Source organism: Hesperophylax consimilis, chromosome 28 (genome assembly GCF_061612785.1).
Source record: "Hesperophylax consimilis isolate HC1 chromosome 28, BYU_Hcon_1.0, whole genome shotgun sequence".
Classification (NCBI taxonomy): domain Eukaryota; kingdom Metazoa; phylum Arthropoda; class Insecta; order Trichoptera; family Limnephilidae; genus Hesperophylax; species Hesperophylax consimilis.
In genome coordinates, this window is record NC_142863.1 from 14,042,052 (window position 1) to 14,065,844 (window position 23,793).

Below are 23,793 nucleotides of genomic sequence, written 5' to 3' on the forward strand. Positions count from 1 at the left end.
TAAGTACTGTATAATTCCGTTACATACAAAAAGCCCGAAGATATTGATCTAGAGAGTGGTATATTTATGCTAACGACTAACGAAGTTCGACTCTATGGTCCTGTAACCCGGCGGTGACATTGCGCATGATTGCGGGCCATAAATAAACTACTCAAGTATCCCTAGAAGCCTAATCTATTTTATAGGTACATAAAGCCTTAACATACGTCTCAGAGGCGTACACATGTAAATCACAACCAGTAGGCCAAAATATACCTACTTGTGCCCTATTTTTCGATGGAAAGTTAAGGTTGGTATGTAAACTAATAATAAAACACAGTTTTATCAATGAAAACTACTATCACAGGTATTTATTACAACGAATGAAAACATTATGCTTATATTCAAACAAAAAAATCATCTTCTTAAAAATCAACTTGAACATGTTTTTTTTTTAAATAATCAATAATTTTTTTTTTAATTAATTTCTTATTCTTAGGGCAAACATTAAAAGTTATCATGTTTTTAATTACTAGATATAATTTTAGAGCAATCTACACAGACATCAACTTTGTGCTCAGAAAATATTGATTTTTTGCACTTACAGCACACTAATTTCGACATTCTCTTTTCTTTTAGCAGAAAAAAGGGCAGTATTTACGATTTCCGGGCTCTGGTTCTCCTTCCTGAATTTTACTACCTGAATCAGTAGGTTTTGCGAGAATTTGGCTTATATTTTTAAGTCGGAGCTTTGAAGTCTGAATCCAAGGCTTGACCGAATCTGTGCTGAGTTGTTTAGTGAATTCTTTTTTGTTTTGAGAGTTTATTTGATCATTTTGTGGCCATAAATTACAGCAGAATTGACAAAAGCCGTGATTAAGATGCCATAGAATACACCCGTTGACCATCTATTAGTTTTGCGATGGTTTTGCGGCTGCACGTCATTGAGGAGCACATTTGATCAAATAAATCTACTCTTCCTTTTGTTTGGTTGTAGAAATGAATCATGTCTGGTTTGCCACTTAAATTATTAATTATTGCATTTTCATCACAAGAAGATAAACGGTAAACCATACTTGTAGGTTTTCTTGTACTATGGAAGTGTCAGAGGGCCATCAAAACAAAACGTAGAACTGCCAATAGGTCGAGATCTCAAATTCTTCAATTAATCGTGGATTTCCCGCCTATTTGATCGGAAAGTGCACACTAGATTTAATTTGTAATTTGAGCTGGTCCTTGAGAGGTACGGACTTTATTCATAGCTGAAGTTCTGTGACATGATTGACCCTTATTAGTTGACCAAACATCCCGCGTCCATTTTTACTGCAAAGAGTATTTCCAGGAACATGATAAATTCGCCCTGAGTTGGCCGATTGCGAAGCATGAGCAGAATCAGATGCTAGGTCAGCTTCTGCAATTTTGAGTCGGTTTCTTCAGTGGGAGCAGATTCTTGTAAAGGGAAAGTCTCTTCAGTTACTTAGTTATTCTCATCTTCTTTGAATGTCGTCCACAAACTGGCTGTCCTCGTCTTCAGAAGCTGATTCTCCCAGAGAAAGGCTATCTTCTTGGTCTAAGATTTTCAAAATATCTTTATTATTTAATAAATTAGACCATGAAATGTTGGTATCTGAAACAATGCCAAAATAAACATAAAATGGACGAAAAATTAACGAAAGTAAAAACACATAATCTTAGTTAAAAGTTACACAAAGCCTAAACATACGTCTCGCAGGCGTACTATACCTCAAAAATTCAGAAATGGCTGGACTTACCTTAGTGATACAGGTACCATCGGCGAGCTCCCGTCGGCCACTGGGTTGGTTAAAGAGCACGAAGCGCTAACTTCAACTGTTAGAAAGAGAAATAGAATAGGGGTATTGGTGTTATACCCTCCTGTTGCGGGCACTGTTTCGCCCAATATTATTTTACCGGTTCCTTTTGGAATTGAGTTTTTTATGAGCATCTTTTTAATCACGAGAGGCGAGAGAGAGAGAGAGAGAAGCTTTCGGAATTTCTTGTAAAACATTAGATTCTTGATAATTTATAGGGATTTTGGTCTTTACCAGAGAGTTGTATACTGATGATGCGGTGCTGCTAACAGGATGGAAGATCTACAGCATAAATAAACCACTCACATCTACAGTCTCTCGTGTATAGGATGAACGAAGTATGTGTGAAGAATGAGTTAATGATAAATGTAAGAAGTCTAAAAGCTTGGTGTTTGAAAGAGAGAGTACGAAAACAGTGTGCAATATAGTTGTAAATGAGGAATACTTGGACTTTGTGTATTTAGTAAGTATGTTTACGAAAAATGCGAAGACTGACAGAGATATTAAAAGAAGGGTAAATGCAGGTAACTCCATTTATGAAGAATTGAACGCGGTTGGCACTAACAAAAAATTGTCCAAATAAGCGAAGCGAAGCCAGCAGTCCACAGAAGAGTGCTGGTACCTACCCTGATGTATCGATGCGAGGCATGGAACTGGCAGAGAAAGGATGAAAGCAGACTGAATGCTGTAGAAATGAGATTCCTGGGGCGTATGTTTGGTAAAACCATGTATGATCGTGTGAGAAATGTGGAGGTTTGGTATGTGTGTAATGTGTAAGGAAAATATATGATGCAAATGTGAATGGTATCAGAAGTCGGGAACACCCGAGAAAGACATAGCACTACCAAGTGAATCAGATACTTGAGTCAAGCCATGTCAATAGTCAGAATAATAGAAGAGTATGTATGAATGTGAATGAGACAAGGAGTGTGTGCCAAGACGGAGTTGTTTGGCTGTCCGTCCTCTCATGGTCCTCTCTGCCTACCCCTGCAGATGCTGATGGTTAGTTAGTTAGTTAGTTCAGAGAGTTTTTGCGCTAATAGGATTTGTCTGGCTTTTATCCTGCGCATTTACGGGAATTTCGGCCTTTGCTGGGGAGTTTATCGCACTTGTAGGGATTTTGGCTTTTGCTAGGGAGTTATTAGCTTCTATAGGGATTTTTTTGCCTTTTGCCGGGGAATTTTACGTATTTTACAGAGATTTTGGCTTTTGGTGTGGAGTTTATCGCACTTTTAGGGATTTTGCCTTCGCAAGTTTTTTTATTTTTTATCCTGGCAACGCTATGTGTGAGCTTCGTTGTCATTTCCGTCTGTCAATGGCCCCTCCAAATATTTAGTGGTGAATCAGCTTGGGAGCTGCAGTGAACGGTTTTATTGACGCAATGGCATCCAGAAACGAAAAAGACCGGACTAAGCAGATACAGGACAAATGCCAGACCATTCTGAACCAGTTATTGAAGGACGAGGATAATAAATATTGTGTGGACTGTGACGCCAAAGGTGCGTTAAAGTTTGGGTTTTTCTTGTCAATATTTCGGCCGTGATTTATCATTTGCATTATTCTAATATTGGTTATTTGCTGTTGCTAAGTGTATCTTATTTGTCGGTCAATGATCACGGGGCCTTGGCCAGATAAAAACGAACAAAACCCTGAGATTTATTTTCATACGCCTTTTTCTTTGAACCGAAATATTATGAATATCGTTTTCATACCATTTGAATATCCTACACGTTCTTTATTATATATATTTGCACATTTCATAGTGGCATGCACCCCTTGCTTCATTCACATTCATACATCGTCCCATACACACTCTTCTGTTATTCTGTATCTTAGCATGACCCGACTCGAGTAAATGATTCATTTGATCTTGTTATGGATTTCTCGGGTGTCTCAATTTCTACCATTCACTTTACCGAGACAAAAATTCTCGGGTTTCAAATAACTTGACAGTATTTGAATTCTTCCCATAATTCCCATCATAAAGCAAAAATGTTGCCTGTGCAATAATGTGAGTCTTGGCTAGGTAGGAACCCGTCGCTTCATTGCATACATATTTCATACATCTTCACATTTTAAATATAAAAAATAGATGTATGTAATATATTATAAACAATTCTTAAATACATTGAGTATAATATGGTAGCAAATCCTAGTAATAAAGGCATTCGCCAATAAAAATATTGATTGTCAAACAGTATTGTTTACGATTCATCCAATCAGGTGATTTATCTAGATTAATTTAAAACAACTCAATTACTGTTAACTTATTGTGAAATCAGATATGAGCACAGAATGCTGCCTGCTCGTAATAATAATAATTGTGACTGAGCGTTTTGCATTTACTACTGCGAAAACATTTTGACAATGTTAATTATTTTACAATATCAGTTAAAAGCTTTTCGCCACTTTCCCGATGTTTACGAGGTAATGGTTGTACGCTACACTTTTTATGATATTCATACATTTTCTTCGAAAATGAACGCACATGGTGCGTGTAGCGCTGAGAGCACGGTTTATTCGAGCACGATATGTGTCATAGGGGTTAAAAATGGTAAGTATTACGATTTCTCCGCAGCTTTACAGAAGTTTCTGATACTCGTCGGTTCAAGTATTTTGGCGACTAACGCCATAGGGGGTTTCTTACACAGGCACACGTTGCCAACATTTTGCAAACTCGTCGGTGACGTAAACTAATGTCATTGCTACTAAACATGGCATCACTTGTGTAAGATTTTTAATTTATCTTTCTGATTCTGATCATAGAACTGAAAATGTGTAATTTCAATATTTTCATTCATAATTATCGATTTTATTAACAATCTAAAAGTGCATATTCGTAAACGATTCAAACTGGCTACAACTTCATTATGATGTAGATGACACTACTGGCTACACATTGGTTGGCGTGACGTCAACAACGCCCTATTCATGAACAAAAACGAACTTGCCGTTTAGCGGCAACTCTAAAATGGCACATTTTAAATCGTTATAGAAAATTTATTCATCAACCTACAAATAAAATAGAAATGTTGTCAGTATCGTAATTTTTTCTAAATAAAAAAAATACTTTGAAAACACCACTATTGTTCTATTGTGAGTGAGGTTATGAATGTATTCTGAGTTTTGACATTTCAAGAATTAAACAATGATTGGTGGCAATGCGGGTCTCGTGGTTTCAGTGATGAAGTTTAGGACTGTGTGCGACAAGTTGTTTGCGACGTGAGTAAATAAAACGGATACTTGTGAAAGAAGGATGTTATAATATGCTCAAAATACTATGTCTTTAGGTACGTTGTCTCTAACGGTGTAAACTCTGCGTTTCTGCGGCCTCTGTGTTTCCTCCCTCCTACAACATGGGACTCTTCAAGACCCATGTTCACTCCTTCCTCTCCAAAAAAAGACCCTCCACACAGCATCCCCAAAGATGACATAGGCCCCGAGGGAAATTATTTTCTTCAGGGCCTCCTGTGTGGAGTAAATATTAAAAAAAAAAAAAATAAAATAAAATAAACTTGTCTATGGTATGAAATAAAACCTCTTCCGTTTTGTCAGTCTAGCCAAGCACGTTGTTTCATTCAGAACCTTATTAATAATTGCTAAACAAAGGACCTTAACGGTTAGTTGGTCCAAAGATAAAGGTTCTCACCGAGTTGTCGCGGATTCAGTTCTCTGCTAGCTAGTCCTCCATCATTGCACAAGTAACATTTTCCATTAATAATGACCGCAATCATTGACTGGGAATCAAAATTTTATTTGATATTTTTTTGACAAAAAAATTAATTAAATTAGGTTGAGGTCCAATCAGCTACATTTTGTTTTATTTGACATTTTAAAGGTCCACGTTAAACGCCGATTCTAGGTCCATTTATGCTTTTGAACAAATGTTCATATCATCATAAAAGCACAACTGTCATGTTGTTATGCTTGTCAGCAGAGATGTGCAAAATGGGTACCCAAAACCATTTGAAATGCAAAATGGAAATAGGTCAAAATTTTTCCATTTGAAAATGCAAAATGGTTTTTAGAAAAGCATTTCAAATGCAAAATGCAAAATAACTATTTTCAAAATGCATTGAAAATGCAAAATGGTTTCTCAGGTCAAACAATTAATATAATTATAGAATTTTTAAACAATTTTGTCATTTAATAATGGACATCAATATAGAACAAACATATTACATGATGGTAAATCCAAAAACACCACGACTACAGATTATGAAACCACAAAATATTTGCGCGGGACTAATGTTGCCAACGTAAAAACATAGAAACTGCTATCTAACATTTAATATTACAGCGTCATGGCCCCATGTTCAGTATTTTTTGTAATGGTATCACTCAATTGCCAGGGCTCCTACCAGGGAGCAACTTGACAAATGTAAATTATCTCTCATAGCGAGGTTGAGGACCGACTGATATTTGGGGCTTATAAAAAAAAGATGAGTGGAGATAGTAGGAAGAATGGTGCAAAAAAGTATTTAAAATGGAAAATGCATTGAGAAAAGCATTTAAAATGGAAAATACCCATTTTTCATTTCCATTTGAAATGGATTTATTTGATATAAAGCACATCTCTGCTTGTCAGCTGCTCACAATTAAATTGAAAGCTGAAACGGATCTGGATTCAATGTAATTTTTTTTATTATTATCACCTCCAATAGCCCGAGATGGTATATTGTGTTAATTACAGTCTATTAACTATTATTCTGCCATCCCAATATCTTTAAAACCTAATATAAAGGATAATTATATCAAAGGCATTATAATAACCCCCCACGTTTACCACCAGCCTATTTATAGAGGCCATGTTATGAAATTTTCAAAATGAATAATACTGGCAATCAATTTCTATAGCCTAATTACGTGATATTTAACCCCATGAGAACTACTCTAGTCTAAGTCAATCTCTACTTAATATTTTCTTTAAGTTGACTTGCTGACTTGTACCCGGTGTTGCTCGGGATTGTGAATGATTTGTAGTTAAGTTTTGAGGTTTTAAATTCTACGATAAAAATCGACTTTTCTCTACTTTCTATAAATATAATATGCATATATTTTATATTAAAACCTTCCATGAGAAAGTCTCTAAATTATAGTTAAAACCCTAACAAAATCCGTTGCGTAGTTTAGAAGAACTAATTATACAGGGTATCTGGGGGTAAATTGCACAAACTTTGGGAGGTGATTCTACATGATGGTAGAAGTATAATTATACAGGGTATCTGGGGGTAAATTGCACAAACTTTGGGAGGTGATTCTACATGATGGTAGAAGTATAATTATACAGGGTATCTGGGGGTAAATTGCACAAACTTCGGGAGGTATCTACATGATGGTAGAAGTATAATTATACAGGGTATCTGGGGGTAAATTGCACAAACTTTGGGAGGTGATTCTACATGATGGTAGAAGTATAATTATACAGGGTATCTGGGGGTAAATTGCACAAACTTTGGGAGGTGATTCTACATAATGGCAGAAGTAGAATTATAAAGGGTATCTGGGGGTAAATTGCACAAACTTTGGGAGGTGATTCTACATAATGGCAGAAGTAGAATTATAAAGGGTATCTGGGGGTAAATTGCACAAACTTTGGGAGGTGATTCTACATAATGGCAGAAGTAGAATTATAAAGGGTATCTGGGGGTAAATTGCACAAACTTCGGGAGGTGATTCTACACGATGGTAGAAGTAAAAAAGATTCATAATTTTTCGTTTTGGAATTCCTTTGTTTTTTTTTTACATGGAAATAATTCAAAACTGCACCTGAAAACTACACCTCAATGGTTTGAAATTTCGAAAAAGTCATTTATCTTTTTTATTTGTACTATCATGTCGAATCGCCTCCCGACGTTTGTGCACTTTATCCCCGGAAAATACTCCGACTAAGAGGTTTATAGCCGTTGAGTCACATTGTGTTGTATGTGCCACCAAATGACACATCATCGTAAAACTCATTGTATGTGATATAAACAGTTTTAGAAAATGAGTCTAACAGTCCGCAATGGAGTGCTAGATGAGCATGGAACTAGCAGAGGAAGGTTGAATGCAGAATTGTTTTAGAAATGAGATCCCTGAGGTATGTGTGAAAGAATGCAACGCGGAAGAAAGCTTAGTAAGCAAAATCAAGAAAGGTATTCATAGTGTGGAGATAATGAACGGGGTATAATAAGGAGAATATATGACGTAAAAGCGAATTATAGAAGAAGTCGGGAACATCCGAGGAAGACATAGCACCGACCGAGTGAATAAAATACTTAGTTGGATCATGTCAAGAGTGTGTCTTGGACGATGCATGAATGTGAATGAGGCAAAAGTGTGTCCCAAATTGAATGACAAAATAACAGCCTAGTCTTCATACATGCCAGACTGATCAGTATGGTAATTATTTTTAGTTTGGAGGCCAACCTATTGTAATGTATGTGGATGGAATTGACCTATTAAACGTGTTTGCTTTATCGCCCAAACAAATTACATCGGCTCGTAAAACATCCATTCCACTGATGAATTTCAGAGTGTAATTCGATAGCGCGATTAGCTTGCACTTTATTAAAGCATTACTTTGGTTGAATTGCCATAAAGGGGCAAATAAAAATGCAATATCAAAGATGAAATAAAATAAAAAATTATAAACAAACATTCCAAGGTTACAAATAACCTGACAATATTTGAACTTCTCCTCCTGCCATTATAAGTGAAACATGTGAATGGTTGAATAAGTCGGGGATGCCCGAGGAAGACACGGCACGACCAAGTGAATTAAATACTTTGAGTTGGGTCATTAAAGAGTCCGAATAACAGAAGACTATGTATGAAACAATGCATAAATGTGAATGAAGCTAGGAGTGTGTGCAGTATGTACGTACCGCTGCGGCGAAAGACGTAATGGTTAGTTTTTTTTTTCCATTATTTCTGGCTTTCACCCTTCAAGGGTGTTCTTGGCCATCATTTAAAATTATTGAGAAAGGTGTATTGAAAGTTGAATTTAAATATTAATTTTATTTAAATAGGCAAATTTCAAAATTTTAGTTGATTAAAAATTAGTAATTACTAGCGCAGACCCGTGAAAAATCATTCTTTACAAATCAGTTCCAATTTTGAAAATGACAATTATAATAATTTTCTGTTAAGATATTGTACTATAGGTAGGTACTTTATTACTTGTCTGAATTCTCCACCCAATCAGTTCCAATCTTGAATTCAAAGCAAATCCAAGTTACACAGTACAGACACACAACCGAAATGAGTATTTTCGATAACATGGCAATCAAGAGAGGGAGAAAAAAAGCACTGTATTTATCGGTTGTCCAATGTTTCTTCTTCGTCATCTGCTACTCAAACTGTGTTAATTCCAATGTGTTTTGACTAATATTCCGCCATCCCAATTGATTGTATTTATTTTATTTTCAGGGCCGCGCTGGGCATCATGGAACCTCGGCATATTCCTGTGCATCCGGTGCGCCGGGATCCACCGCAACCTCGGAGTCCATATCTCGAAGGTGAAGAGTGTGAACCTCGACTCCTGGACTCCAGAGCAAGTGGTGAGTTATCCATTCCCCCTTTTTATAAATTAAAAAAATCGATTCGAGACACTATCTAGGTTACAAATATATTCGGGTAGAACTTTCTAATCACACAAAGATAGTAGCCGAAAAAATATTTGAATTAATCAGTACCGGTTTTTTCTACAGGGTGTTTGCGCAGTGAACTCCCATAAAAAATGTAAGGAAATAAGAGAAACTTGTATATTATAACTCTCCAAACTTTCAACTGCACTCCATTTGAATTCTGTGCAAAAAAATCCTTCCGTCCATATGATAACTCGTACTGCCCAAGAGCCAGTCCCAAATGAATCCCATATCCCATAGGTGCTTTATGAATGTCAGCACCTATGTGACCTTCTGCCAAATTTCTTAGGTTCATACAAAACATACTAGTGGCGTTAGAGTAGTAGACCCGCAAACCTTGGGAATCTATCAGATGGCCGAGTGCGCAGTATGACCATGAGATTTGTTAACACCAAATTTTGTACGGAATTTTGCAAGAATCGACAGATTTTTTTTGTGTCATGTTTGTATCAGACAGGGTGAGATACACAAGACTGTAAAAGTACAGGAGATCTCGATTCGTGGAGGCGGAAGCTGTCGTTCCTTCAGTGGCGTGGGGAAGGAGTTTGAACGTCAGGCAGTCTATGTAGCCGCTGTAGAGCTGGTCCGATCGCTTGCAGGGTTCTTTCTGTAGACGCTTCCCGGTCTGGTCCAAAGAGGTAGGGAAATCCGTGGTCCAGGAGAGGGCGAGGGTCAGAAGAGAAAGAAGGCGAGCAGAGGCAGAAGTTGGAGCGAGGTAGAGGGCAGAGCAGAGAGAGTTTTAGAGCTGATAAGTGTTGTTGCTTGTCTGCCCTTTTTAGGGCCTTGTACCTGTTTTAAAGGGCGCGGGCAGTGGTCGAACACTACCACTGCCCCTGTGTTTAGGCACAATTCTCATAATCGTGCCCGCATGGAACGTGATGACGGCATACCACCGGTCATTTTACCACGTAATGACGGCGTACGGCCCGTCGTTTCGGGCAGTCGTCGAACGCTACCACTGCCCCCCTTTGTTTAGGCACGATTTTCATTTAGCAGAATCGTGCCAACGTGAAATGTAATAACGGCGTACCGCCGGCCATTTTATCACATCATGACGGCGTTCGTTTCGGATAGTGGTCGAACGTTACCACTGCCCCTCTGTGTTGAATGTAATGACGGCGTACCGCCGGTCGTTCTTTCACGCCATACTTTTCTATACAATTCTCTGTCTGTTTTCCTCCAGCCACGCTCTGACGTTTTATTTATTGTGATATTACATAAACAAATCGATACATTAGACATATTACATATACAGCATTTTTAAGATAAGTAAGATAGGGAGAGAAAATATGAGAATGTGCAATTTTTGTTAATTTGATTTAGTTACCAGAAATTACTCTAAAACATCCTTATTTGTATAGTTTTAAAGAAAACAAATATGGACACTTATGTAGAATTTGAGTCACATGACAATCTTAATTTAAACTTGAGTCATCCCATTCAGGTCTTTGACTCATCAAGTCATTAAAATGGTCAGTATTATGTCAAAATCAACACGGTTACGAGATAATGAATGTTTTTTCAATATTTGCCAACATTAAGAAGTCTTACAAAAACTAAAAAAAAAAACTTTAAAACTAAAAAATGTATTTTCTCCTTTTTTCAGTTAACCTAACCTAACCTAACTGAACAAATCATATACATCCTTGCACCACGTTCCAGAGTTGTAGGTACTCTCAGTATAGCCATGGTGAAACACCATCATTCAGAATCGAAATGTTAATTGAAATGGCTTTAGCCGTGTTTGGTGACAAGATCTCAATATTTAAGTACAACTTTACCTTTCTCTTTCCCGTCTCCTTCCCTTCCCCACTCCCCTCTACCTCATAAACATTTAGGAACATTTATTATGTTATATAAATCCCTTGTCAGATGCCAACTTGAGTATAACTCTACGTTATGGTCTCCATTTTTCAATATTCATTCAGATAACATTGAAAAGATTCAACGGAAGTTTCTAAGGTTTATAAATTATAAATTGCATATTCCTATACAAAGCATAAATTACAATTACCTCTTGGATAAAATGTCTCTATTGAAACTTTCAGAAAGAAGAATAAGCACAGATTTAATACTGTTAAAAGAATACTACATTTTAAAATTGACTGTCCCGAATTACTTCAATGTATCAATATCCATGTTCCCAAAAAATCATGCCGACATTTCTTACCTTTTTACTTCAATAACACCAGGACACTAGCTTACCAAAATTCTCCGATTCCGAGACTTCACAATCTCGGAAACAAATATTCTGATCTGGGTGATATATTTCATTTGAAAACTAATCAGTATAAATGTTGTATATTCTATCACTTTTATTCTTCTAGACACAAATAGACCTATGTACCCATATAACTTCTCCGCTTCTACTATTTTGTTTTGTTGAATCTTTTAAACTCAATTATATGCGTGAGGATTCATTTTTGCCATTATGTTTACATTCTTCTTTATTGTATTAATTTTTAGGTGTTTACTCTGATACAAAATGCTTGTATTTTTTTTTAAAGAAAAGCCCACTAGGGCGTGTAATAATAATAATAATAATTAAACACACTCCAATTGGGGATGCCGTAGTCTCACTGGCTCCAGGCGGTAGGGAGCAGTTGGGACTCTTGTGCAGTATTCACATTAAATGCAAAAAGTATGAATGTTGGTGGAAAATAAAATGGGAAATTAGAACTTTAGAGGCCAGATAAATTGGCATTTTACAAGAGCACTGATAATCTATGATAGCGTACTTCGAGGAATACATATTGGGCAAGTGCAACCTTGTTAATGGAGATTAGAATAGAATTTATTTCAATAACACATGATTACATAGTTTTACCTTTGAACCGTCTTTGTATGGACATATAAAATAATGTTTTGTTTGTTTGTTTTCAGGTCACCCTCCAGCAGATGGGTAACTCGCGGGCGCGCGCCGTCTACGAGGCGAACCTGCCGGACTCGTTTCGCCGGCCGCAAACCGATTCGGCCCTCGAGGCTTTTGTGCGAGCCAAGTACGAGCACCGCAAGTACGTGGCGCGCGAGTGGGTGCCGCCCTCACCGCCCAAGGTCAACTGGTGCGTAACACGTAAACTAGTAGATGCTCTCAGTATCGTCATGGTGAAATAATCGTTACCTTTCAGAATCGAAACGTTACTTAATAGGACATTTTTCATTTATAGTACCTGTTACTACTAAACTTTCCTATAATTTCATTGCATTTGATTCCAGAATTGCTTGCATTGGTAAGCTTTCGGATTCCATTATTTATTTATTTATTTTCGCGAAATCGACAGTTTACATTTAATCAGGTTGTACATAAGTATTATATAGTAAAATAAAACCAATTATGGATTTCCTCCTTGTGACTTTAACTGAGACAGCATAACATGGAATAAATTATTTAAATAAATTATACAAAACAAAGATTATATAGAATGAAAAATTTACAAAACAATACATTTATAGCCATGGAGAGAGGTTGTAGATATAAATCAAATCATAATAGAGATATAAACAATAGAGACATAAACATTATTCACAAACCATCAGAGAAATATTCTTTTATGGACCTCTTGTATTTGGTAAGTTCGAAACTGAAAATATCAACCTTGGATAATACGCTATTGTAATTATTGCATAGTCTGTTCAGGCAAGAATTCTGCTTATTATGTAACACTCGAAGTCAGGATTTATTTTGGTGCAGAATTCTGGGACTAACTACCATATGTACTCCTCATTGCCTAGAATACTATTGAAATAACTAACTAACTATCATGAGTAGGTACCCAGCGGACCGCCAAACAACTCTGTCTTGGCACACACTTCTTGCCTCATTCACTTTCATACATACTCTTCTATTATTCTGACTCTTGACATGGTCCGACTTAAGTATTTGATTCACTTGATCGTGCCATGTCTTCCTCGGGCGTCCCCGAATTCTTCTACCATTCACATTTGCGTCATATATTCTCCTTATCAGTCTTGTATTCTTTACGGATCTCCACATTTCTCACATGATCATACATTGTTTTACCACACATACGCCTCAGGGATCTCATTTATTTATGCTGAGTCAGTGGACACCTTCAATTTATCACTAAATAAATACTAAAGATTATTGCTGTGGCAATTCTGTTATGTATAAAAATGTAATTTTACTATTCCTATGTAAAAGGGCGTTAAAAATTAAATGATACTCAGTAATACTTCTCTTTACCGTAATATAAATGAGAGATATGGGCTGTGAACCATTAGTAGAACCATTATGAAACCGCGTGTACAACGCGTGTCGTTAAAATTGTTCACTATTGTTGGCTACTGCTAATCGCCTATACGCACAGTGTCGCCCTGTCTTCTTTTCTACCTACATGCAAAACGCATAACTTTCATTGACTCTGCCGCATTGATAGTCTGTATTGACAGTCGGCACGCTTCCATGCCATATCTCCTGACGTTTTTACTCAAAATTGATTTTTTTTTATACAAGTTCCACACAGGAGACCCTGAGGAAAATATTTTCCCTCATGGCCATCTTTGGGGATGATTTATGGAAGGTCTTTTTAAGGAAAGGAAGGAGGGGAAGTTCTGGAAAGGGAAACACGTGGGTAGGAATCTGGGGAACAATTTGTTCAGGAGTGACAGGCGATGGGTTAAGAGAGGTCTAAAGGTCTCCCAATCCAGTTGGCCACGCAGAAAGTGGGCAGGCGCATCTACCACCGAGATCTAGACAGAACCGTACCACATGAATCCAAACCAGTGTTTATAAACATTCTTTCAAGTCAGATAAGTCAGTGTGTTATTATGTTTGTAGGGATAAGGAGATAGATGATGAGATTGAGCGTCAGAAGAAGAAGAAGAAGTCCTCTTCATCAGGTAACACTACTACCCTGGGAAGCGGTTCCCTCTCCTCGCCAGCTGACAAGAAAGCCAGTGTGAGTACTAACTCCGTATTACATCCATTTTAGTGCATATATCAGAGAGAAAACTGGCGTAAGCTAAAACTTCATCCAAATTATATTTATCATCTCATCCCTCATCTTTTTTTACCCTATTCTGCATGCTTATCTTATCCATTGCACACAGGCCCAGCCTCTGGAGTTACTTTATCTGAGGTAACCCACTGGATGTCTTTGCTCTAGAATTGCACTATAGTATTTTCAACTTTTGTATCTTTTCTATTTCAGAAATCTTCCGAGGTTGTGCCCCAGCTCTTGCCCAAACCAAAATCTTCAGCCAGCCCTAAGCCCGGCAGAACCACGCCCAAGCGGGAATCCGGAGGAACAGCAGACCTCCTGGGAACCTCTGCAGTCACCTCCACCTCGGCAGACCCCAAGGCCCTTCCCTCTGTAGCTGACGACGTCTTCAGCAGCTTCCTGTCCGCCCCCCACACCCCCGCTAACAACAACAAAAGCAACCAACCAGAAAACAAGATTATGGACCTCAAGACAGAGGAAGAGTCCTTCTTCAACCAGCCCGCCCCTAGCGAAAAAGAAAAGTCCAAAATGACCAAAGATAGTATACTCGCTCTCTATGGACAAGCACCCACAGCACAAAACTTAACTAATCCTCAGTTTCCGCCAAACGCACAAAACGGAGCATTCAACGCCACCTTCCCGCAAAACTCCATGTTTAACCAGCCGCAGTTTCAACAACAACAACAACAGCCCAATGCGTTTGGACAGAGCGCGTTCAACAATGGATTCCCCGCGCAGAGCGCATTTGCGCAAAACGGCGCCTCGCAACAAAACACCCAGCAAAACAGCTTCCCGTGCAATTTTAACAACCAGTTTGCGGCACCACCTCAGCAAAATGCTTTCAGCCAATTCCCGCAGCAATTCACCGCTCAGAATTCGTTCTCTGCGCCAAATTCGTTTTCGGGACAGCTCGGAAATGCTTTTTCGAGTGCTCCGAATCACTTCCCGCAAGCGGGCGGGCAGTTTCAAGCGTCAAACATGAACGGCGGTTTCATGCCAGCGAATGGACAGCAATCTTTGTTCAACATGCCGGCAAACAACATCCAACAGCAGTTCGGAAGCATGTCGCTCGGTCATCAAGCCGGCCAAGTCGGCAGTATGAACAATGCATTCCCCGCATCGCAGAATCTTCAAGGCGTCTTTCCGGCCGGCGCGCAGACGAACATGGCGGCGAATAGCGTGTGGCAGTGAAATTCTACCAGTTGAATTCTCGACGGGTATTTAATTATTCAATTATTATGTGCATTGTCGGTAGATAGGGAAAAGAGGTACACGCACGATAGTTCGTGGCTTTTGAAAGTATGCAATGGAAATCGAATCAAACTTAATATGAAAGAATTTGTCCATTTCAAATGTTATTATGTATCTTCAAATCTGTCATCACGAATCAACACTTTTTTTATTAATTATTTCCCAGCTAAATCGTTTTTGTTTGTTCTTATAATCATAGATTCAGAATGCCTACACGGAATCTGATGAAATGTAACCTAATCAGCATTATTTATCATGTTTCCTCGGCGAGTTGATATTTTGTATTATTGTTTTACTAACTCGTTAGTGGACAGTTCAAATATACACATCTGTATGTATGATTTATTGTAAAATCGTTGTTCCACTGTATTGGCAATTTGTCAACCTAACTCCCATCAGTTACCACCGAACTTAATGCAGGCAAATGGATAGCCTAACTTAAGTAAAACGATTGGCGTAGTAACGTTAAGCCGCGTTGCAAACAGCACTGTTGTGCGTTTGAACGTGGGTTAAATTATAGCTAAATATCAATACAAACAACAGTCGCACGTAAGTTATTATAATAGTTCAACCAAAAACAAAAGACCGTGCGGGAAGTTAGAGTGGCACGGCCACCAACGAATGCTAGCGAACTTAATAAATAATAAATCATACCCTTTCTGCACATGGCAAGAGTTGTGCGTCTGCGCACCTTCTTTTGCTTCGGTCTAGTTGTAATATGGGATATATCGTGTCGATTCAAAGATGCGCGAATGTGTTACATGATATAATTTAATATATTTTCAACGGATAATTTGGCCTACCTGTATAGGAAACACGCCATTCATTCGAGACTATCAAGGTATACATACTAAGGACCACTCTTAAGTTGCCTAATACAAAAAAAAAAAAAAAGTATTTGAAACAATTTATCTTTCTCTCTAACGAAGTTGTTGATTCATAGAAGTTTCATTTCAATAATAAATTAATCTTTTTCAAACTGGAAATTTAGAAACTGTCGTGATTTTTAATTTAAACTTTTAGAATGATTATCTTTAGAATAGTTAATTAAAAATAATTAATGTATTTGTGGATGTGGATAAGTGGTGATTATTTATGTTGGAATTACATTCACATATTATTTTTTTTAACACTGCCTGAGTTACGTAAAACTGACAATATTATTTTAATTCCCAACTTTATAGCATATCTACTGAAGATGCATTGAATGCACAGCGGTGTTGATTTACTTATGCTGTGTGTCTTATGTTTTTAAGAACAATTGTTATGTTTAAATGAATACGTCTGCTGGAATCTTACACAGAAAATTTCATGGAAAAACTTTAATCTCTAATTTCTTGCAGATATTTTTGATTTCTCTCGTTTAAAATGGTAAAGATATTGTAAAACAAGTATGTCAATTTTTTACAGTCTGTTCACATCTCCTAGAGCTATTTGCATAAAATTAAAAATAACACAAGAAGTTCCTTTAACCTTGTGTTTTTTCTGATCCTTATATAAGCCCAATATTTCCGTGCCAAATTGTGTTTCAACATGATTACGAAATGGCTATATACATTTTCAGGCAAATGTAAGAGACAGACTGCGTGCTAAATGGTCTAGAACTAAAAGGTACTAAGTCAGTGGCACATTTGTTTTCATTCAAATTTAAATGGAAGGCACTTCTAGTTTTCTTATTCATTATATGGCTGTTAATGTTTGCTTTCCACTCCCAATAGCCGCATGTGTCAGGTGTGTGTGCGTGACGGTGTCTATCTCTAATTTCTATCCATGACATTTGAATGGTGATGAATTTGTTTGAAATGGTTCATGGCCCGTCTCCTTCGTTTCTATTATTTATGGTACATACTTACGTTATTTACAAATACTTTTTAATTCATTTTTGGAGTGGCAATCTTTGGCTGATTTTACCTTTTGAAATCTCGTCTCAATCAAAAGTATTGTCGTGAACAAAAAAATGTATTTACATAAGTACATACACAAGTTCTTTCTCATTAAATTTTCTGTGCAATATTCCAAGGGAAATAAATAATGCTAGCCCGTGAAAAAGGGGTTGGCAGGAAACAAAAATGATTATTGTCGTTTATTCCGATGATGTAAGAACATGTGGATTCTATCTATGACTTAAAAAATATTTTAATTATGTCGTTTGCTATTTTGATTCTAAAGATCTCAATAATTTAAAAAGTAATTTTTGTCACTTACATTTTTAGAACTTATTTTGTATCATTTTGATATTATCTCCACATGTTTCTTATCATTAATAATTTTATTTGAAATCATTATTTTTATGTATATTTAGTTTAACTATGTTTTTAATGTAGTACACCTCTTTAAGTTTAAGTATTTGGGAAATTACATCAACCCCGAGTAAATTGTCGAGTAACTTACTCGTCAAGTATCATGTCATTTACTTGACGGTTATCGTTACTCAACGGTGGTGAAACAGATTATATATGCTACTCTAGAAGTAGCGTTAATCGACAGATTACTCGGAGGTGCTGAAATATCCCCTAATCTATTGTCGCAAATCATGAAGAAATTTTTTGAGTTTCGCTATATCATGTTAAGGCTTTCGTCTCTTCGGTCAATATTTTATTTCATCTATTGATGTTTGACTTTATTTTATTTTGTCACAGTGATTAGTGCAATTATATCTTTGTAAAGGGGTATTTCATTAAGAAAACTGTCGATTTGCGAGTCTCACCATTGCTGAGTAAAGGTACGCTATTTTTTTTTTACCACGTTAATCCTATTATTAAAGTTGAAGAGTGGTTACTCGACAGTTTAGGTGGTGAAATACCGTTCATAAATGGCCAAACATTGTATGTCCATAATTAATAGCACTGTTTAGTTAATTCGTCCATTAATTAAATTACTTTATAAAAGAATTTTTTAGTTGCGTATATTCTTCATATTATGCCTGTAAGGCTTGCCAACCGAAGAAAAATATAGACAAACCATGTATTCATAAACCGCATTTATACAATACTTACGGTCGTTGTTTCCAATATTCTCTTAGATGCGGCAAAGTCGCAGCTAAGTATACTAAATAGTTACACCAACATCAAACAGATAATTCCCTGTGTTACCTAAACCGATATATCTTTAAAGAAATAAGAAGAACCTGTAAAAAAACAATTTTTATTCCTATAATACATCTATTTTAATGTAGATGGTATTTAAAAAAATAAATGTTTTTTTGTTTTTACCGAGGATTGAACCTCCTCCCAGGAACTGAATTCGACAGCAACTTGCTGTATGTTGTCATCCGATGTCAGAGAAATGCGTATATATCCACGTGTGTGTGCGTGATTGCCACTAAAAGTTGATGGAATGTGTTGTCATCGACGAGTCTATCTGCTGAGTTACAGCTCAATCAGATGTCGAGAAGTGGGTTCATTTCCGCTTTCAAGATTTGTTTCATTCATTACCGTAAACAAAAGAAAATTCAAATATATGTATTTAAAAATGTTTCATCAATTTCAACAGAAGTTAAGAAAATTGGGCATTCTTCAGGCAAAACTCTCCTGTCAGTTTATGTCTTAGGATGGATTGAATGTTGAAATTTGAACAATTCATCAAATTTCAACATTCATTTGCGAGTTCTGTTACTACATAATTATAAGCCAGTTACTTGACATAACGGAAATAATAACAGAACTTTAAAATAACTTTCACGGAACTAGAAAATTAACTTTTAAATTAGAAGAATTGTTCAGAATTCTCCGAAACAATCCATCCTTAATAATTATGTTATTTATCTCTCGGATGATCAATTTCATTGACCTATCTGAGGCCTAGGAGTATATACCTTATATACAGTCAGTTTTATATCAAATCGGTTTACAACAATACCCTGGTGAAAGACCACCTTTCCGAATCGAAACGTTGCTCGAAATGGCTTTAGCCATGTTTGGTGACCAGATCTGAATAGCCAGGTACTTCCCTATTCCACTAGTATCAGACGGTTGGGAGCAGTTGGGACTCTTGTTCAATATTTAAAAAATAGAACACACTTGGAATTATCTGTTAAATAGTTGAAGCCTTTTGAAGAAGTGTGAAAAGGGATGAATCATTTGCTTCACATCCAGAAATCAATATAATTACTATCCCATAAACGCAAAAACAACGGCCATTAATACAAACATGTAATATAATAAAGATACAGAAGAAAAGTGCAATAAGTGTGAAAATAGAAAAAAATAATTTATATTATAATTATTTAATTTAACACAACTTGGTACCTTCCATATAGAGTATAAAAAAACTACTACATTTAACTAATTACTTTGTGTGTTTTCTTGCAGAGCAGAGTGACTTATTTAAATGTTTAAAAAAATTACACTGCAACATTGTTTGCTGTTTTATCATTTGGATGGTTTTCATTCAGAGAATGACTGGCCACAAAGAATTCCTACGAAGCAGCCATTAATTATTTGTAGAATATTAAATGCTTCAAGTTATTATTATTGTTGATATAGACCCACCTTCTCTCACTTTTAATCTATATTATGTTATATTTTGCTCAATTTGTCAAAAAATATATGAACTTATTATTTTAACTTATTGTTTTTATTAAAACTTCGTTGTTTCCCATCTACAGTTTGATACTTCCCACTGTCAATGGTTATGCAGTATTCTTATCAATCTTACAGTAATTAACCTTTATGTACCTGAAGTTAAAAATCACTTACCACCTGAAGAGGGTCACTAATATAATTATATATTAATATCTGATGTTCGAGCCCTACGAGGCTAGTATTTCGAGTCAGGTTTAGCAAGCTACTATGCAGATGTCCTATCCTGGCTTGACACAATCTGTAGCAATTTTTAAGCCAGTATCATTGCAGTGTAGCAACAACACGTCCTTAGGGAAAAACACACAGTAGCTGAGCATGCATTAACTTCGCCAGCCGCACAGTAAATCACAGGATCATAACTTTGATGGTGGGGTGTGCTACTAGATCAAATAATAGAACCCCATCATATTAAACTATCCCGCTGGAGATGCTAGTCTACTGTAGCGATGGGTAATTTTATTAAGGGCGGGAGCTATGGTACCAGCTTAATAAAGCTACGTACCCCGGTAAGGCTCTCTAGATAGGGCTCCCGACATAAGCGTATAAATGATCGTACGTCTCTTGGTACCAGTACGCCGCCTCATACCACGGAAAAAATAAGATGCTAAGTGGTTAGTATGTGTAGATACATATGTCCAAGTCCAGGTGTGGGACTGTCAGCTATTCACGTTGTAGCAGTAGGAACCGTCCGTTCACATAGTTGACTTCTAGACACGCGTTGGCATTGAATTACAGCTGTCACTCGGAGGAATCAAATGAGCTGCGCGTTGAATTCCAGAGAAGTCGTCAGTTGGTTTTCGAGACTGGTGAGGAACACACCTGAGGGCGAGCTGCTTGATTGTCGGGAGATTATTCACGCACGTGAGACATTTTAACAATCCTTATGAAATAGACACATAATTTGTTAGATATCACCATGTTTATAAATTTGTTTAGACTAGTTTCTAGACTGGCGCTCATTGGTGATGCCTTATTTTAAGATGTTTAGTTAACATAATTTTACGAGTAAATGTCGTGGCCAGGTTCAAATTACGTTTGTGCTTTCTAATAGCCAACCACCCCTGTTTCCTAAATGTGAGTCCTTTCTCTTGTATTTAATGTCTTAAATTAAATATCCAACATATTATTATATCTCAATTGATATTCCGAGTGTTCATTTCAATATCCATGATTGCTGCAAGCTATGGTCTCTTCACCGGAATATGGTAAGATTAATATATGCGGTGACAATCAACGTTGCAACGTCTCGGGAGTATCTACCAACAATTAACAATGGCGTTATTTTTCTAAAATATCTTGTGATAAAAAAGAGCAAACGGTATGGTTTACCGGGAGTCGTACGAATACATCTCATCAAAAAGAGCAATCTCAATTGTACGGCTAGTTCATGAACGACTCATCGCCAGTTCACTGGCTTCTTCCCGGCTTTCTAGGTTAAAAACAAAGCTAAACTAGTTCCAGCGAGAGCTCGTACGGACGTTATCGACACCTCTTGTTTGAAAACGAAAAAGACGGAAGAATACTTGATGATGACTATGACTATGACTCGCTGGGACTAGTTTAGTTTTGTTTAGATGTAGCTAGAGTTACTACTGGCTTGCTAGATTATTAGCAATAGCTTGCTGTCCTGTTGATTGCATTAATACTCCCTTTGCCATTTCCAGTAACACTCTGATATTATTTATTTTATACCTACCGTTTTAACCGGACAATGTTCAACTTTGCCCAACAGTCAATCGTAGTAATGCAAAACAGCAAAGGAGCAGCATTGAACATAACTCTAATGTGTACATATTATTGTAGCCCTTTCCAGTTAAATACACTTTTCAATTCCGCGATCGGGATCAGTAGGGGGGGAGTAATTTCATGGGAAAATTTGATCGAGATTTTTTAATATCTTAAAAAATAGTAACTGGATATAGAGGGTGTTAAAAGTGTGCTAACTTTGGGAGGTGATTCTACATGATACTATCGTGTAGATTCATCCCCTGAAGTTAACGCACTTTACCCCCGGACACCCTGTATTAGATATAGTACACTGAATACTTTCTAGTATTATCTATCAATATAACTCAGATATGACACAAAACTCTCGTTTGGGGGAAGTGTTGATTACACAGATGCCTTGGCCCATTTTTTGTCAAATCAAAAGCACAAATGAAATGAAGAAGTTGGGAGGAATACGAGGATGGCATGAAATGATCAAGTGCATCAAATTGAGTCATTACAACACAAGAGTATGTGTGAATGTTAATAGTAATAATGGATGTGTGGAGGTTTATCCTCTCGGTGACCGGATAACTCATCAAAATGACAATACACACCTTTAAAAAGTGATGAAACAAAAACTAGGTTACGTTGGTAAGGTTAATATGTTAGTTTTTTCATCGCTTTTAATGACTACATCACTTTTTAAAGGTGTGTTGAAGTGTCAAATTTAGTGAGTTATCATGTGTTAGGAAGCTTTGTAGATGCACGCACAGATGGCAGTGCGTAGAGCTTGCGGGGAAGTCCGCAAGATGGAGCCAGTGGCCAGTAGTCGCCATGGACAGTACGAAGGCTCTCAGACAATCTCACTGGCCCAGATTCCGTTTAGCCAGCTTCTAATTAGGTCGACTAGCGAGTCACCAATATAATACGCGGAGTATTAATAAATCGCTGATTAATATTAAAAAAACTATTATTTATAAAACTCCTTCCAAGACGAGTTGGAGACTGTGCGAACACAACATCATGGAACCTATCCTCTCGTACAGGCATAATGGTCAGTTATCATGGAACCTATCCTCTCATACAGCCATGATGGTTAGTTATCATGAAACCTATCCTCTCATTCAGGCATGATGATTGTTTTAATATGTTATATCTGCGTTACTATGCAGATTTCGGTGTTGGGAACTCTTTGTAAAAAGTAAAAGTTTCATTATTATAATTGTGTTTATTTACGTTACAATTAATAGGACTGGATTTAGCTACACGGTTCATTACCCGAAGGTTGGTAATTCTCTGGTTCGAGAAGCTTGTTCCCTGTCAATAACATCTCACAAGTACTTGTTACACTCTAGCGACATCTGACGGACTCTGGAGTAAGCTTTATGACTAGCGCCATCTATCGCTTAAATACTCAACCTTATTACCATACATTTCAGTTATCATGGAACCTATCCTCTCGTACAAGCGCATGACAGTTTTTTGTTATTTATTTTTATATTAACTCTGCAGTAAATAATTACCACTCCTATCCCATCAGGTCCTAAGTCGTCTTTGGGGATGCTGTGTGAAGGGTATTTTTATGAAACAAAGGATTTAAACTGGGTCTAGAAGACACCCATGTTTGTAGGAGGGAGGAAACAGAGAAAGAAAAATAATTTAAATTTTTTATTTATTTATCTAAAATATACACATTTGTCCAATGAAGAATAACTTAGACCCAGTTTTGCAGAAATTCAAATGTAACTTTGTCATCAAAAGGTCATTCAGCGCCATTTTAAATTCTAGGTGCGTTTGAGCTTTCTATCAAATTGTAATTAGCTGACAAGTTTGACAACACTTGAGTAAA

The 23,793-nt window shown here is 36.9% G+C and overlaps 1 protein-coding gene across 1 annotated transcript; it reads left to right on the plus strand.

Moving 5' to 3' along the window:
• The first annotated feature begins 3,121 nt into the window (after positions 1–3,121).
• LOC149410216 (stromal membrane-associated protein 1-like) lies at positions 3,122–16,514 on the plus strand. Its single transcript, XM_089648530.1, has 5 exons — positions 3,122–3,307; positions 9,222–9,352; positions 12,323–12,501; positions 14,238–14,358; positions 14,611–16,514. Exons 1-5 carry the CDS (start codon positions 3,190–3,192, stop codon positions 15,589–15,591), a joined length of 1,530 nt encoding a protein of 509 aa, XP_089504656.1. The 5' UTR covers positions 3,122–3,189; the 3' UTR covers positions 15,592–16,514.
• Positions 16,515–23,793: the final 7,279 nt, after the last annotated feature.

Coding starts and splice junctions, on each gene's coding strand:
- LOC149410216 (XM_089648530.1), top strand. CDS start 3,190: ATGGCATCCAGAAACGAAAAAGACCGGACTAAGCAGATACAGGACAAA. Junction 9,353..12,322: donor CCTGGACTCCAGAGCAAGTG/GTGAGTTATCCA, acceptor GTTTGTTTTCAG/GTCACCCTCCAGCAGATGGG. Junction 12,502..14,237: donor TCACCGCCCAAGGTCAACTG/GTGCGTAACACG, acceptor TTATGTTTGTAG/GGATAAGGAGATAGATGATG.